The sequence below is a fragment of the Megascapheus bottae genome, chromosome 22 (genome assembly GCF_031878675.1).
Source record: "Megascapheus bottae isolate mThoBot1 chromosome 22, mThoBot2.hap1, whole genome shotgun sequence".
Lineage (NCBI taxonomy): Eukaryota > Metazoa > Chordata > Mammalia > Rodentia > Geomyidae > Megascapheus > Megascapheus bottae.
Genome location: NC_143530.1, coordinates 9,312,181 through 9,328,932, shown reverse-complemented (window position 1 = coordinate 9,328,932; position 16,752 = coordinate 9,312,181). Strand labels below are relative to the sequence as shown.

Genomic DNA, 16,752 nt, shown 5'->3' with positions numbered 1-16,752 from the left:
TGTGGTATTTGTACACAATGGAATTCTATGCTGCTGTCAGAAAGAATGACATCGCCTCATTTGTTAGGAAATGGAAAGCCTTAGAAAAAATCATATTAAGTGAAGTAAGCCAGACTCAAAGGAACTTAGGCTCAATGGTTTCCCTCATTCGTCATAATCAGTAGAAACCTTGGGCTCTACTAGCAGAGATCTGCAATAGAGCAAAATCGTGATACATAAGGCCATATAGTATGAAGCTAATTGAAAGGACCTCCAGGATATTGAAACAAAAGCCATATAACGAATGATTGTTGTCCTTAATGTACTATGTTGTCTCTCATCTCCTTTGCTGTCCCTTGGTTATCTCATATTGTTATAGTATCTCACTTTGTTATCTGATATATTGAATTTATTTGTATTTGGTTATTTGAAATTTGATAAGGAAGGGGGGAAAACCAAGATGGGTGGGGGGTGTGGGGGGGAGGGTAATGGGTACCAAGACATGTGAAAGGGTATCAATGTATGTGAATTAATGCACCTTCTATCTGGCAAATATCATGTAACCCTTTTACTAATTACAATAAAAAATAAATAAATAAATAAAAAAAACAAAAAACTTCTTTGAATCTATATGTTAGTGGATTGCATAGTTTAAAACGCCTCTAAGTGCAAGCAGAGATCCAGAATATCACACAGGGGCTTAACCTGGAAAGACCCACAGGGGGAGCCCTTGAGCAAGGGGCTTCATTCTTTGGATGACAGGAAGCCACTGAGGCCCAGGAAGAAAGACAGTAATCTGAGATGGGTACCAGGCAACAAGCCCCTGTCTGGTCAGGGAAGCCAAAAGGCTGGGAGGCATGTTTCAAGTGGTAGAACAACCTGCCTAGCATAAGTGGCAAGCCCCTCATTCCAACCCAAGTGCCACAAAAATAATAGCAATTTAAAAATTAAACATGTAAACAAAAAAAGTCTGTGCAATGGAATGGAGACTACACAACAACTGAAAGGACAAATCTTCTTGTGACTTGGGGACATCGTACTTATTGGAGACACACATAGTTCTGAGATTCCCTTTCAACCCTGTGCTTTCCTTGGATAAGTTTCATTGTTTTTTGAGCTACAATTTTTTTTGTCTAGTTATTTGGATTTTTGTATCTCACGATGGAACTGCATTAGTTACTCTAGCCTTATAAGGCATAAAGATAGATGACTTGGTGGAAACTCTACTACAAACAAACTAAAATATGCTAATGAGAAAACATTTCTGTTAGTAAACTGCTGAAGAAAACCTGAGCCTCACACAAGCGGCTGAGCTGCACCACAGTTTACGCAGGGCTGGTGGCTTTGGCCTTGCTGGGCTCACCCAGCTCCTGAGTACTGTGCTAGAAAGTGGATGTGAGCCTTCACTTCCTGTCTCTGGGCCACTGACTTACCAGAGTGCATGCTGCAGGTCTCTTAAAATCTGTCTCTGTCCTCTGTGTCTGTCTGTCGTTCTGTTTGTCTAATTAATACAGCCCCTCTCTCTCGCGTGCACACATAACCTAATCTGAAGCCATCATTAATACCCACATGGAAAGTTCTACCCCAACACAGAATCAATAGATCCCACCACACGAGATATCTCCCTCACTGAAAGAGAAAAGATAGACATCCCTCTCAGAGCACTGCAGCCTGACTTGTGAAGAACTTTCAGACAAACCTGCCAACTGTTTTGATTGGCCAGTGTTAGTTGTTCAAGGTCATTGTGACATTTCTATACCTGTATACAATGTATCCCAAGCATGCCATCTTCATCATTCTCCCTCATCTCCCTTCTCCAGTCCTGACACAATTTCATCCTGGTTTACTGTTTACGTTTCCATGCATGTGCATAGTACCTGATTGTATTCTCCCCTGCCTGGCCCCTCTGGCTTGTGCCTGCTGCATCTCCCCATCTGCTCATTTCTTCTGTCAGTAATTTAATAGAACAAACAACAAATACCTAAATGAAGGGATCTCTAGGATATAGAAACAAGAGCTTTAAGGATATGGAAATAAGAGCTTTATCTTGTGTGACTGTTGTTCTAAATGTACTATTTCTCCTCGCTTTTTTTGTCCTTTAGTTAATCTTATGTTATTACTGTATCTGACTTTGTTACCTAGTATATTGTATATATCTTTATTTGTTTATTTGAACAGGAAAGGAAAGGGGGGAAACAAAATGATTGGGAGGGGGTGGCGGAGGGAACTGAGGACAAAACATGAGAAGGGTTATCAATGTGTGAGAAGAAATGCATCTGCTACCTGGCAAATATAACTGTAACCCCTCTATACAATAATACCCTGACAACAAAAAAGACAAAAAACAAGTTTAAGACTTTAAAAAGATGAAGAGTTCCATGTATATATTTTTTCAAACCATTTAACTTCCCCCCAAGTAATGGCTGCTACTCTTTCTTAGCATGCTGCCCACGAGGAGACTCTATACATTTAGGTCCAGTTTTAGGTTCCTTCATTTATTCTCAGGAAGAATTTTCTTTTCTTTCCTTTTTTGCCAGTCCTAGGGCTTGAACTCAGGGCCTGAGCACTGTCCTTGGGTTTTTCTCAAGGCTAGAGCTCTATCACTTGAGGGCCACAGCACCCTTTCGGCTTTTTCTGTGTATGTGATACAAACAATCAAACTCAGGTCTTCTTGCATGCTAAGCAAGCACTCTACCACTAGGCTATACTCCCAGCCTCCCTCAGGAAGAATTTTATGAAAGAAGCTTTGAGCTCACTTTCAGCCTATACTTTTAATTTTGAAGAGGCTGGCACCTACATATAAACTGCCAAACTTTTTTGTGCTGTTTGGTCCAAGACTGGGACTTAAATTTAGTATCTGGTACTTTTGTTCAATGGCTGGCTGAGCCACATCTCCAACCCCCAAAACCCTTTTTCAAGAGCTTAAAATTATGATCCATGGCTCTTCATGATTGAGGTATTACATATATTTGAACATGTTTACAGATCAAATAGAATGTTATATGTTTTTCCGGGTTTAACCCAGAAGAGTGATGATGCTATCACAGAGATTTGCTGAACCTCTGTTTGCTACTTATTTTGTAAAGCAATTGCTAAGGGAAAATACTTTTTCCATATATACATTTCAAAAATATAACCAAGGCTATATTCTTTCTGATGTATTCTATTCTGATATATGTTGTATTCTTTCTGATTCTTAGAAGACTGGCAATACAGGAAATGAAGAAGAGTTATTTTGTTCCTGAGAGAACAGTGAACTGTAGTTAATACAGTCAAGTTTCAGTCTTAAAATGACCCAGTGACTCAGCTAGTTAGGACAGAAATGAAGTACTCTCTCTGCTTCATTAGGTTAACCAGCAGGGTGAGATGTCTCAAGCCTGTATCCCATGCTACTAAGAGTGAATCTGAGATAGTAAACTTACATTTGAATCTCTACAGAACCCTGATGAAGAGTATTTACTCATGGAGAAGACCAATTCCTAGCATAATCAGTTAGGCATTCAGAGAGTGAAAACATAAGAGACTGGGAAATAAAAATGTAAGGTGCTCCTGGTACCACAGGAAGACTGAGGCAAAGACAGGCTCTCAGAAGGTATCAACAGTCCTCACAACCGAAGAACTGCTTTTGTTCTTATAACAAAGTTCCCAATATTCTGAAAGCCTTTTATAACTCTAAATATGCTGTGTGCAGATATGAACATCACTATTTAATTAGCATGCATAATGGGAATCCTGTATAATGGGACTCTGGCTTATTAAAATAGATGTGAGCACAAGAGTGCTTACAGTTAGACAATCTGAAGAGTCAAGAATCTGATTAGCCTGTTGCTGGCAGGGGAAAGCCCCTTGCTGTTACGAGGATCCTTTCAGGTTTCGTGGGGACTGCAAACATACCTAATGGTGTTAGAATCCCTCCAATCCACACGTATTGGCTGACATCTGCTAGGGACTGGCACTGTTATACGTACTCAGAGCTCACCAGTGAAAAAGATGCCTTTCCTTGTCAAGCTGACACAATACAGACAATATCAAGTGGGCTAGTAAATAAATCTCAGGAAGTGCTGAGGGGAGTGGGAAGGCAGAAAGGGGGCGGGGGGGGGGGTGGTCAGGCAGTGAGGTGAAAGAGGCCCTGCAGCGTTACCTAAAGAGGTCCAATGGCTTCCTCTGGAAAGCTGACATTTGAGCAGACTTTAAAGAGGGTGCAAAGTACGAAGGGCATTCCGGACAGAGAAAACACTGAGGGCAAAACTGCTTCTTAACGACAGAGGTTTGAGGAATATTAGAATCTATAGTAGAGAGCCAGGTACCAGTGGAGTGACTCATGCCCATAATCCTATCTACTCTGGAGGCAAGGATCCGAGGATTGCAGTTCAAGCTAGCCTAGGCAGAAAAATCCATGAGAATTTCATCTCAGAAAAAGAACAAAAACAACAAAACCTACTCCAAAAAGCCAAAAGTGGCCATGACTCAAGTGATAAGAGTGTACGAGTATTAGCCTTGAGTAAAAGAAGTTCAGGGACAGCGTCCCGGCTTTGGGTTCAAGCTCCAGGATTGGCATGCACACATACACACACATACACACAGACATACACACGCATGCATACATACACACAGACATACACGCGCACGCGTGCACACACACATACACACACTTACACACACAAACAATCTGGAGCAGAGAAAGTAAAAGAGAGAATGTGGAGATAGGCAGTTAGAGGATAATATTGACATTTCCTAAATTTGGCATATTAAGGATGATATTAGCATGGGAGAAACGGACTGTGTGAGATGTAGGCAAGCCTGTCTGGGCTGTCTGGGCTAGGTATTCCAGTACACAAAGAAATTTCAGGGTCCCTGAGACAAAAAACAGTACTAAATGCTGAAAAATAGAGCTGTCTCCCTTAAAAATATTTTACTACAGGATCACATATAATTAAAAGAATCACATGGACAGATGAGTACTAATAAACATCCATACTGTAGATATATATGCTGGTGTTATAACTCTATACAATATAAAAGTATTAGTACTTTATGAATGTATTTGGAGTGATCATATCATTTTCCTGGCCTATTTTGTCAACATACTCATTATTGACATCAAAATTTATATCTGAAATAACTGTATTTTCAGTGGACACAACTGAAAGCAGAGCCTATCATGCTTGGCATGTGTAAGATCAGAAATCATTTAGATGATTTTTAATTTTGATAAAGGTCTTCCTTTCTGTGCAACTATTACCAGAGCTATGAGGAAGATTTTATATGCTGTGACTCCGAGATGAACTTCAAATACATTATTGCAAAATATGAATTGTATTATTTTTTATTTTCTCTTAGCTAATGTTTCTGGTGAAGTAATTTCTTTTTGGAAGTAGAAGGCCCTCAGAGACCCAGGGAGCTGGTGTCCATCCTGTTTCTGCATGTCTTCACCTCCACCAGGTCCTTCCATCTCTCCATCTGAGTATAATTCCTTACACTCAGTGCAGCGGGGGCCCCTTGCATAAGAAGACACAATCTACTTTGTAACAAAAGCTTGGGTCTAGCCAGGTGACAGTGGCTCACACCTGTCATCCTAGCTACTCAGGAGGCTGTGATCTGAGGATTGCTGGTGGAAGCCAGCAAAGGCAAGAAAGCCTATGAAACTCTTATCTCCAAATAACCATCAAAAAGCCAGAAGTGGAGCTGTAGTTCAAGTGGTAGAGCACAAGCCTTGTTTAATAAAGTGAAAAGACAGAACCCAGGCCATGAGTTCAATCCCCAGTACCAGCACACACACATGCACACACATGCACACACACACACACACACAAAACATAAAATTAATGAGATGATGTATGTAGATTTCCAACTCCCAAAAGAGGAGAACTATTACTTCAGTCTATAGATTCACTTTGTTCTCCTATTGTCAAGATATTCTTCCAGCCCAATCTCACAATAGAAGTGTAGATATAAGAAACACTGCTTTGTTTCTTCTGGACTTTTTTTACTCTGCTTTGTGATGGTTATTTCGGAGGAGAAGAGCCAGGAAATTCCCAGGCTACAGCTGGAAGCAAGTGGGTACAGTAAAGCCCAAGTGGGTGGGGCCTGCCATATCTACTTAGCACTAGCTGTTCCCATCTGCCCCTTGAGAGTCTTTGTTTCTACCTCCTTTTAGAGATACTCACTGCAGTTAGATTCAGAGCAAAGCCTTGCAGTGGACATCACAATAATACATTAAAGTGATACTACACATAGCTGATTAACATTAATATTAAAATTTTCAATGTATGATGTTAAACAGGATTCGAATCTATACAATACAACTTGAGTGTGTGAGATGCATATGTTAGCATTTCAAGGACAGAAATAAGCAGATCAAAATGTTATGGGTGCATTTTCTACAAGTGAATATGAATGTTTTGATGATGGTAAAGTTAACACTAGTAAAGAAATGCAAAGAAAAGCAAGAGCTGGTTAACATAAAGTTACAGCTGTTTCAGGACTGTCCTATAGAAGAATGAATATCACTGAGTAAAAATAGAATTGTCTTCAGTATGTGATGGTGAGTCTAATTATTACAGGACAGGCATACATGAAAGCCAAGATTCAGTGAGACAGTGGGTAGGTACTAGCAGGAGGAGGCTGAGCAAAAGGAGAAGGCACAGGGTGGCATGGGGTAGGGAACCGTGGGGTTATACACACTGCATGAAAACAGAGTGAGGAAACCTGTTGAAATGGTTCAGAGAAGGTGGGGAGGGGAAGTACAGGAGGCCTACAGAGGAAGTGTGTTTTGAGGGGCATCTGATCACACTTTTCCTAACTTCTCGCTTATTATAGGTGAGGCTTTGAGGTATCATGACACTAACCTTCAGGACTTCGGCATCAACCAGTAAGGGCTGGAGCATTCCCCAGCTCCTAGGTCTTGGGGCCAGCTCTTGCAGCAGTGTCTGAGAGTACCTGGGGATGCAGACCCAGTTGCTTTCAGTGGTAACTGGCTCTTTAACCCAGCCAACAGTGGCTATCTTTCTTGCCTTTTCTTTTTTCTTTTTTTTTTTTTTCTTTGCCAGTCCTGGGCTTGAGCTCAGGGTCTGAGCACTGTCCTTGGACTTTCTCAAGGCTAGAACTCTACCACTTGAGCCTCAGCACCACTTCTGGCATTTTTCTATGTATATGGTACTGAGGAATTGGACCCGGGTCTTCGTGCATGCTAGGCAAGCACTCTACCACTAGGCCAAACTCCCAGCCTTTTGCCTTTTCTTATAGCCACACTCTACCTGGTGCTTTCTGGGCTTAGACCCAAATACTCTGCTTTCATGAAATCCTGGGCTGGAGATCTGACTTGGATCTTCTTGCTAAGAAGTATATCCATTGGTGGGAGCTCATCTCTAACTGGCCAGTTGAAGTCTCTTACTGTCTTATGGTAACCCTCAGGTACTGCGATCCATGCGCTGATTTTTACTTTACTCCTAACCCAGTAACACTCACAGCAGGTATACACTGGTCTGAGAACTCACAGGGTCCACACTGAACTTCATACAAATCTCAGGCTTTTTCTTTCTCTAGGTATTGTAGCAACCTAAATCTCAAAGTCAGTTATCTGAGTAGAAGCAACCCTGCAGATTTGTGAGGGAAGAGAATTCTAAGCCCAGGGCACAGGGAGATGGAATGGTTACTGTGTATAATCAAAGCTAAGCAGACTAAGGAAGGAGTGGCTAAGGCCCTGGGAACTAGGCATGTGTGACATCTTAGAAGCTAAATGCAGAAAGGTTTACAAGGAGAATGGGACAATCCAGTGTGTTGAGACTGAGGGCCTAACAAGTGACACGAGGGTGAGAAAGGACTCTTATTAAATCTAGTAGAAGCCAGGGCTTTGACCAAATCAATGTCAGTGAAGCACTGGGGACCAGAACCTGCTGACAAAAAGTTCTTTCCATCCACTTGCTGCAAAGAAAAGCTGAGGAAAGCAGGAATGGCTCGAGGTAGAGGCAGCCAGGATGGGAGAGAGTCAGTGAGAGAAGGAAGACTTGCAGGTGCAGAAAACATTCCAGGCTTCCTCCAGGAAGTCTCCAATGAAAATACAGATGAGCTCTGTAAACAGTGGCCTAACTCAAGTGATTACTAAAAGGAGGGGAATTCTAGAAATGTTTGAGAGCTGAATTCATCCAAAGAGAGGTTATTGGATTATGATTGGAACTGAAATAGTTTAAACCCACTTGACTGGATTCTGCCCAATGAAGGGAGGCTGCATTGAAAGAGGAGAGTTTGGTTTGAAGGAGACTCATAGCCTAGGAGCCTCAGAGACAGAATGAGGCCTCATGGCTTCCAGTAATACAAGCAAGCAACGTGACAGTTCCCTCATGAGTGGATTGGAAAATTGGGTTCACTGAGAAGATACGGTTTTCATCTCTATTGTGAAGATGGATGGATCTATCTGGGGATGGTTAGGTCATTAAAAGCAACTCAAGTGGTTTCAGGATGCAAAAGCAAGCAGACTCCCTACAAAAATCCAGCATGCTTATCAAAAGGCTTCGGTATCCAGCCCCAAGGAAACTTTGCCACAATATATGTATGAATTGACATTCTGATTTGTTCAGTATTCTCTTGAGAGTTTTGTACCAGCAACAGCCAACCAGAACTGTCTGGAGATAAGGAAGCCAAGGGCCTAGACAAAGGAAGACCTGGCTTTGAAAACATAGTCAGCCATCATTAGGCTTCTCAGGTCCCAGCCACACTTTATTGTTTATTTCTCCATCTATGTGTTTGCCTTATGGAACTGGGGAAAGAAGTGTGAAAATAACATCTAGAAAAGCACACAGAGGCCTGCCAGCAGTAACTAGCAATGAACAGTGCCCTTTAGTCCCTGCACTTTTCAGCTTCTGTGTCTTTTCCATATGAGAACAATCATGGCTGTGCAGCCTACATAACTGGTTTGTCTGGAGGCTCAGAATCTAAGACTAAAATGAATGGCTAGATGAATGCTGTCATCATTACATGCCCGCACCCCCGAGGAGATGACGGATGTCCCAAAATGCGTCACTACAATTATCGAAGGCTTGAAGACAACTTGAAAACCCGTGAAGGCACTGAACAAAAATCTGGGGGAGATCCTACCTTTCAGCGACTGGCTTGGCAATGTGTTCGAAAACGATCTCTTGCTTTGCATCCTGATCAAATATCCTTTGAAACCTGCAATGTGGAAATGGTCATTCTTGAAAAGCTGAGCCTTTTTTTTTTTTTTTTTGGACACTGTTGGGTTAATAAATCTTGTTGTTCTGAAAGCTCCGCGCATGACCCTGTGTTTACATCAGCGGGCTTACCTAACATATCACAATGTTTGCCCTGTGTCCCACCACACTGTTGCTGTTGTACTCCTGTTCACAAATGCTGGGTAAACAGAACCGCTTTGACAAGATCGGCACAATCAATCCCTCTGAAAAAACGGCAGCAACTCTGGGCCAAATAATAAACTGTGTGTGTTGGGCTCTCAAGAGATACAGTGTGATTGGCATCACATTGAAATCTAGATGACTGCATGGGATAGAAACCCAAGAACAGGATGCAAACGGCCAAAGAACTTCTGATGTCTGACCTGCCAGAAGGGAATGCAATGTGCATGGCACCGATACATCCAACTGCAAAACTGTGAACTGAAAGTTTCTTTTCCACTCCTTAGCTACTGAGTCCTGCTGTCAACGATTTCATCTGCAGGATGGTTTGGTTTTATTTTCTTGACGGTGACTCAAAAGTCAATGAGTCAGTTAAGATCGATCTGTTCTGCAAAGAGAAGTCTTTATCAGATTGGTGAGGGGTAGGAACAGGGGAGGTGGTGCGGTGCCGGTGTCACTCTTCTTGCAAAACCACTGTGACAGGGCACGTGGGCGGTGGCATACTTGGGCTGGGAGACACACAAACCATTGGCAAGGTGGAACAAGAAAGCATGGCCCCATTAAGATATCACAGTGAATGAGAGATGAAAAGAGACAGAGACATCAAGAGACAGACAGAATGAGAGAGAGACAGACAGACAGGAATCAGAGTTCTATATCTACTGGATGAAACCCCTGTACTATTCTCCCTAGTCAGTGAAGCTAATAACGTCTCAGTGGATGATGGTGCAGGACAAGAATTGGTTAAATAATAAAACTGAAATGGAGGAGGAGAAAGGTAAACTTACTTAAATTTGTAGCTTTCTCGTTTATTATTCACAAATCCATCTGCCAGGTCGTGTGGTAAGATGATTTCCAAGCTGGGTGTTAACTTTTCATCTTCATCTATAGAATAAATCTGCAAATAAGCAGACAACAAATGAATGCAAACTAGAACTCTGGCTGTGTGACTGTTAATTGTTCTGCAATGGTCTAAAAGCATTCTTTTCAGCTAAAATGACGCTAGGCACCAGTGGCTCACACCTGTAATCTTAGCTCCTCAGGGGGCTGAAATCTGAGGATTGTGGTTCAAAGACAACCTTGGCAGGAAAGTCCATCAGACTCTATCTCTCACCATCAGAAAATAGGAAGTGGCACTGTGGCTCAAAGTTGTAGAGCACTATCCTTGAGTGAAAAAGCTCAGGGACAGTGCCCAGGCCCTGAGTGTAATTTGAATATTTTCTCTGGGAATTGCATGTGAGCTTCAGCATATAAGTGTGTGTGTGTGTGTGTGTGTGTGTGTGTGTGTGTGTGTGTGTGTGTGTAATAGAAGAGTTAAAACCTAAATCAACGCTCAGATACTCTATGAGTGATCAAATGTGAACTTTTGAATGTCTCATTGTAAAGGAAAAGTAATAGTTCTGAAATGTAAGTATTCCTTTCATATTACGGATCAGAGGTTAACATGGTACTATAGCCAATATACATGTCTCAGCATTTTCAGTACTCAACACAAAGATACAAAGATGGGGTCTGAGCTTTATCAGAGAGCTCACAAGATTGTTCAGATTTATGTCCAAAAGCTCAAGTTTCCCAAACATATACACTTGATGAGAGACATGTGACCTCAAAAGACACAAGCGTTGTATATCTTTGATGACACTTTCCAAGTTTTCATCCTAGCTTAGCCAGTGATTGGCAACTGACTGTGGAGAGCTGACTTATCTTCTGTAAGCCGTTGCGGGATTGAAGGGCCCAAATCAGTCAACAGCTCCACATGTACAAGCATTCTCCGGGTCTCTTCTTGGTTACCAACATTTGTGCTTAGTGCCCAGGAAAACTAAGATTCAAGCTTAAGAAAAAGAAATCATGTGGGACAAGGAAACGGGGAAGGTTTAGTGTCTAAATGCTGAGCTCCATTTACCAGAATCAAGGCTCCTTATTCATAAAATGAGAAAAACAGAGTTGCCACCCATCAGATTTTCTGGAGGGGGTGTTAGAGATGGAATGATGTAATGCAACTGGAAGTATTCTGTAATGCATCATTAAATGTTAGTTGTTAAATTTAGAGGTGGGTTTTCGTCAAAAAAAAATTTAAAAGATGCCTTGTCTTTCACCAGGAAATAAAATTCTTGCCTACAAGCAATGTTTCCTGTTTAAGATCCATTTAGATGCCTGACTAGGGATGGAGAGGGGGAGGCGAGTCATATTCCTAAACAAATAAAAGCCTACCTAAATCTCCAAAAAGTATGAATAATTTCCTAAACAGATTTTTTTTAATTGAAGCTGCCCATTTAAAATGAGAAACTTCTGTAAAATGAGTTATTTGGAGAAAGTAATGTCTCCAGGTTCCAGGCTTTCTGGCTAAGTTTTCTCCAGAGACAGTTTAAAAGTCTGTCGTGTAGGGCACTGATTAAAAAAAGAATTTAATAGCCACACAAGTGAATGAAGGAATATGTAAGGCACAAGATACACTGGAGTTCATGCATTTAAAAAATATGGCTTCTCTGTGCTTACAAGAGAAAAATTGATGGGGTAGGCACCCTTGTTCTTTACCTGTCTGAAGTAACCATTCACAGGAGGATTACAGCAAAGCCCTTAGGGCTTCTGTCCTTGCTCATAAAAATATTTATCATTTAAGATAGTGTAGGTTCTTTTTTGTTTGTTTTGTTTTCAGGGGAGACGGCAGAGCAAATGCAAAGGTGAATACAAAAATTGTTTTGAAAAAGCATAAATAAAAAAAAGCAGGACCGGGGCTGGGAGTTTGGCCTAGTGGTAGAGTACTTGCCTAGCATGCATGAAGACCCGGGTTCGATTCCTCGGTACCACATACGTAGCAAAAAGCCAGAAGTGGTGCTGTGGCTCAAGTGGTAGAGCCCTAGCCTTGAGAAAAAAAATCCAGGGACAGTGCTCAGGCCCTGAGCCCAAGCCCAGGGCTGGCAAAAAAAAAAAAAAGCAGGACCATTGTTAAAAAAAATTGTGTGGATATAGCCAGGTGCCAGCGGCTCACTACTCAGGAGGCTAAGATTTGAGGATGCTGGTTTTAGTCCAGCCTAGGCAGAAAAGTCCCTGCGAGACTCTTTTCTCCAATTTAACCACTCAAAAACCAGAAGTGGTGTTGTGGCTTGCAGTGGTAGGGCACAAGCCTTAAGCAAAAGAGTGCAGGGATAGTGCCCAGGCCCTGAGTTCATGCCCCACAACTGACAAAAATAAATAAATATATACATACATACATATATACCCAGGTATGTTTATGTTATAGTTATCTTCATTGCTAACCTATACATTGTAGTTTAACTTATAATGCCTTAAGAAACACAATTAATAAAGCCTTTGAGAATGCCACCAATAGCATATGCACGCTGGAAAATAACTATCTACTATCTAGAAGTTATGGGGCTAATGTGGGATAATTTTAAAGGTGATGGAGGTATGTTCATTCATTTTTCTTCCCTTCCTGCTCTCTTTCTGGGTCAGTGGCATTATGTTACCTTCCAGGAAGAATGTGGCGTCATGAAAATTCGATTCTAACACCTAAAATACTTCCTAGAAGATCAAACAACCTACTCACCAGACTCCCCTAAGAACTAGAAAGAGGAAAAAGTTCAGTATTAAATGCAAGGCTCTCCATTAACTCACCAACCTGCCCCTACCCTCCTTCTTCCTTTCTCACAGCTGGGCATGTTTCTAAATTGCCTAGTTGGTATAAACTTCACCTTTTACCTAAGAATCTACAGGGAAATATTACATATGATCATTCCTTATGCACACTTCCCACAGGTGATTCTAGGAGGAGATCAAATGGAATTGTATCTATAGATCTTTTCTGTGCTATTTTATTTTGTGACAGTATAGGGAATTGAACTAAGGGCCACATGCGTTCACTTGGCTTTTTCATTCAAGGCTGGCACTCTACCACCTGAACCACATCTGCTTTTTGCTGGTTAATTGGAAATGAGTTTCATGAACTGTCCTGCCAGGTTAGCTTCCACCCAGGCTCTTCAGATCTCAGCCTTCTGAGCAGCCAGGATTGCAGGCATGAGCCTTTTTTTCCAAGTTGGAAAAAAACTCACAAAACCTTTTCTGGTTTTTTGTTTTTGCATCTTCTGATTTTTTCCATGAGGTGAATAAAGGCTGGTGATGAGGATGATAAGACATTATATTTTTCTTGTTTTATTACATAAATGCCTGGTACGAATGCTGTGATGTCACATATATATATATATATATATATATATATATATATACAATCTAGATACAGTACAGGGATAGACTATTTTTAATGGCATATTCTAGGCACACTAAACAGAAACCAAATGGTCCTTGCCAAAATTCTCACTTTGGAATCCTGCTCATTTGTTTCACCTGAAGAGGAAATAGCTTTGGATTAAAAAAAAAAAAATCCCTAAACTCACAGTTCTGCCCTTCTGAAGCTGAGAATCCCAGCCCCACGATTTAACCTGGGACTCAGTGTCCTGACTTCAAAATGAGGAACAGGACACCAACCTTGCAGAGTTTTTGTGAGAAGCAGATCGCAAGTTAAGCATCTGTCACATACCAAATATCTCAAGACATGGTCAGAATGATTATGTCAGCTTTTAGGTCGAGAAAACAACGTTTTGAAAGAGTTGTGAACAGTACAAATTATTTCTGCTGGGAGCAAGTGCATCGCTTTATCTTTCCCCTTAAAGATCTGAATTTAGCACACCTGCGGAAGCACCCGGTAAACTCTCCCTTCACGTTTGCTGAGTGATGTGCAGGACTTCTTGTGTCATACTTCAAAAACATCTCTGACTTTATCCACAACAAGGATATGTCAAGATCCATGTGTATGTTGCAAAACGATAACACCGTTGGTGAAGACATTCCCGTGGTTCTATTGCATGCAAAGTACTGAGTAGGCCCTGTGTGTCTGCTTCTGTTTGCACTTGGGTCACTTCAGACATTTACAGACATGCATCTCTTGCTTGCACATTGTAAAAAAAAAAATACACGTGAATGAACGTGTGTGTGTGTGTGTGTGTGTGTGTAGATATGTGATAATTCTCCAGAGAGGTGCAGGATAGCACCTGGCTGTGGTTGAAATTCAGTCTGTGACTGTGCAGATGAGCATGCACTACAAACCAGCATGCGCGCAGGGCGCATGCGTGTCCGGAGCAGCGGTGGGCGGGGCTGCACGAAGTGGGCGTGGCCAGGCGTCAGTTCCCGCCCCCCCGCCCCGCCCCGTCCCTGACAGCACGCGTCTGCGTGGCTGCGGGGTCGTCGGGGTCAGCGTGCGCGGGGTTCCAGGGCTCCCTTCACCCCGACTCCAGCCCAGACCTCGCGGGCTGACCCGCCCTCCCGCGCCCTCCTTCCCCCCTCCGGCCTGGCAGAGGTACCGCCGGGACGGAGAAGCCCCCCCCCCAAGCCTGCCTGTACCCCTAATTGGTGCTTCCGGGCCGGGGGCTTCACTCGGGCGAAAATCTGGATCGTCTGCTTCACCATCGCCGCCCTGCTTGGCGCTGACCCTTGACCTCTCACGCTGGGGCTCCCAAGACCTGCGACTCCCACGACCTCTGGCAGCCTTAGCAACAGTAACTAGAGACACTACCCAAAAAGCACCGCGGCAGCGGTGACCACGCCTCTTCTCCCTAATTGGTCCCAGTCGAGGAGGGGCGGCCCGAAGGGAGAGACTGGGGGCGGGGCCGGGGGGCGGAGCCAGGCCGAGAGCGCCAGGCATGCGCATTAGCCAGGTTCTGAGACCAGGATTTAAAGGGACCGTACGTATCCAACCTTGCCAGTGGACTCAACACATTCTTTTCCCTGGACTTCACCTGTGTGTAGCACAGAAGTCATTCTGCCCTTTCTTGGGCGTTCATGGAAGACATGGTGCTTCATCGGGTGGCAAACAGTATTCTAGCTGAGGCTTTGTGAAGCTGAGGAAAAGTGCCCAAGCCCACTTGGAGATCCCAGGCAGGGGCTAGGCTCTGTCTCTGCTTTGGAGGAGGTGAAGCCTGGAAGAGTGGACACTGCCTCTCATGTATCAGACAAGGCAAGACCAGATGAGCAACTCAAAAAACACTCAGCACTGTCCACGAGGGGACTGTACCTTGAAACCACGGTGGATCCCACTCTACACCTTTCAGAAAGGCTGAATTAATTTTTCTTTAAATAATACCAGCCAGTTGGCCCCTACCTGTCATCCTAGCTACTCAGGAGGATGAGATCTAAGGATCAAGGTTCAGAGCCAGCCTGGGCACAAAAGGACCTGAGACTCTTATCTCCAATTAACCTGTAGAAAATGGGAAATGGGGCTTGGCTCAAGGGTAGGGCGGTAGCCTTGAGCTGAAGAGCTCAGGAACAGGGCCTAGGCGGAGTTCAAGCCCCATGACCCAAATAATAATAATAATAATAATAATAATAATAATAATAATAATAATAATAAAAACACCAAAAGGGAAGACTCAGGAGAAACACAAAGTCATAATGCCTATGTACCTCTGATCACATGCAACAGTAGGTACCTAAGTGAACTCCAGGAAAGGGAAACAGAGTTGCTTTTATTTTTTTTCTTTTCTTTTCATCTTCTTTGTTTACTTCTCAGTCTTTGCCAGGGAGCATTAGGGAGTACAGGAATGGAGAGACAAAGGGTGAACAAATGCAGCAGTGGTATGCAGTAGACACTGTTGAAAATGACCTATATGGCTTGGAGACAGGTGAGAAGAACAAGGGGAGAGCCAAAGGGTAACATTGTCCAAAAAGAAATGTACTCTTTTTTTGGGGGGAGGGGTAGTCCTGAAGTTTGAACTCCAGAGCCTAAGCACTCGTCTGTCCTTCTGTCCATCTATCTGTCCATCCATCCATCTGTCCATCCATCCGTCTGTTTGTCTGTCTGTCCATCCGTCCGTCTGTCTCTCCGTCTGTCTGTCTGTCTCTCTGTCCGTCTGTCTCTCCATCTGGCTGTCCATCCATCTGGCTGTTCGTCCGTCTGTCCACTCTTCCATCTGTCTGTCCGTCTGCCAGTTCATCCGTCCATCTGTCCGTTCATATTGTCTGTCCGTCTGTCCATCTGACTGTCCATCCAACTGTCCATCTGTCTCCATCTGTCTGTCTGTCCATCCGTCCATCTATCTGTTCATCCATTTGTCTGTCCATCCTTCTAACCATCTGTCCATCTGTCCATCAGACTGTCCATCTGTCCGTTTGTCTGTCTATCTATCCATCCTTCTATCCCTCCATTTGAACTCTGGGCCTGGGCACTGTCCCTGAGCTCTTCAGCTCAAGGCTCTCGCCCTACCCCTTCAGCCACAGCACCACTGACAGTTTTCTGGTGGTTAATTGGAGATAAGAGTCTCACTGTCTCTAGTGAGTGGACTGGCTTTGAACCTTGATCGTCAGATCTCAGCCTCCTGTACTCAGGATTGCAGGAGTGAGCCACCCTGCACAG

The 16,752-nt window shown here is 43.1% G+C and overlaps 1 protein-coding gene across 1 annotated transcript in view; it reads right to left on the bottom strand.

Annotated features, from left to right (window-relative positions):
• The window catches only part of Kif6 (kinesin family member 6), a 240,994-nt gene extending 226,110 nt beyond the window's left edge, over positions 1 to 14,884 (bottom strand). Inside the window, exons 1-3 of the mRNA XM_090355739.1 lie at positions 14,745 to 14,884; positions 10,136 to 10,245; positions 9,073 to 9,147 (exon numbers count right to left, since the gene is read on the bottom strand). Coding sequence (XP_090211865.1) covers positions 9,073 to 9,147; positions 10,136 to 10,245; positions 14,745 to 14,810 — 251 coding nt within the window. The 5' untranslated portion in view covers positions 14,811 to 14,884. The remainder of the gene's footprint in view (positions 1 to 9,072; positions 9,148 to 10,135; positions 10,246 to 14,744) is intronic.
• Positions 14,885 to 16,752: the final 1,868 nt, after the last annotated feature.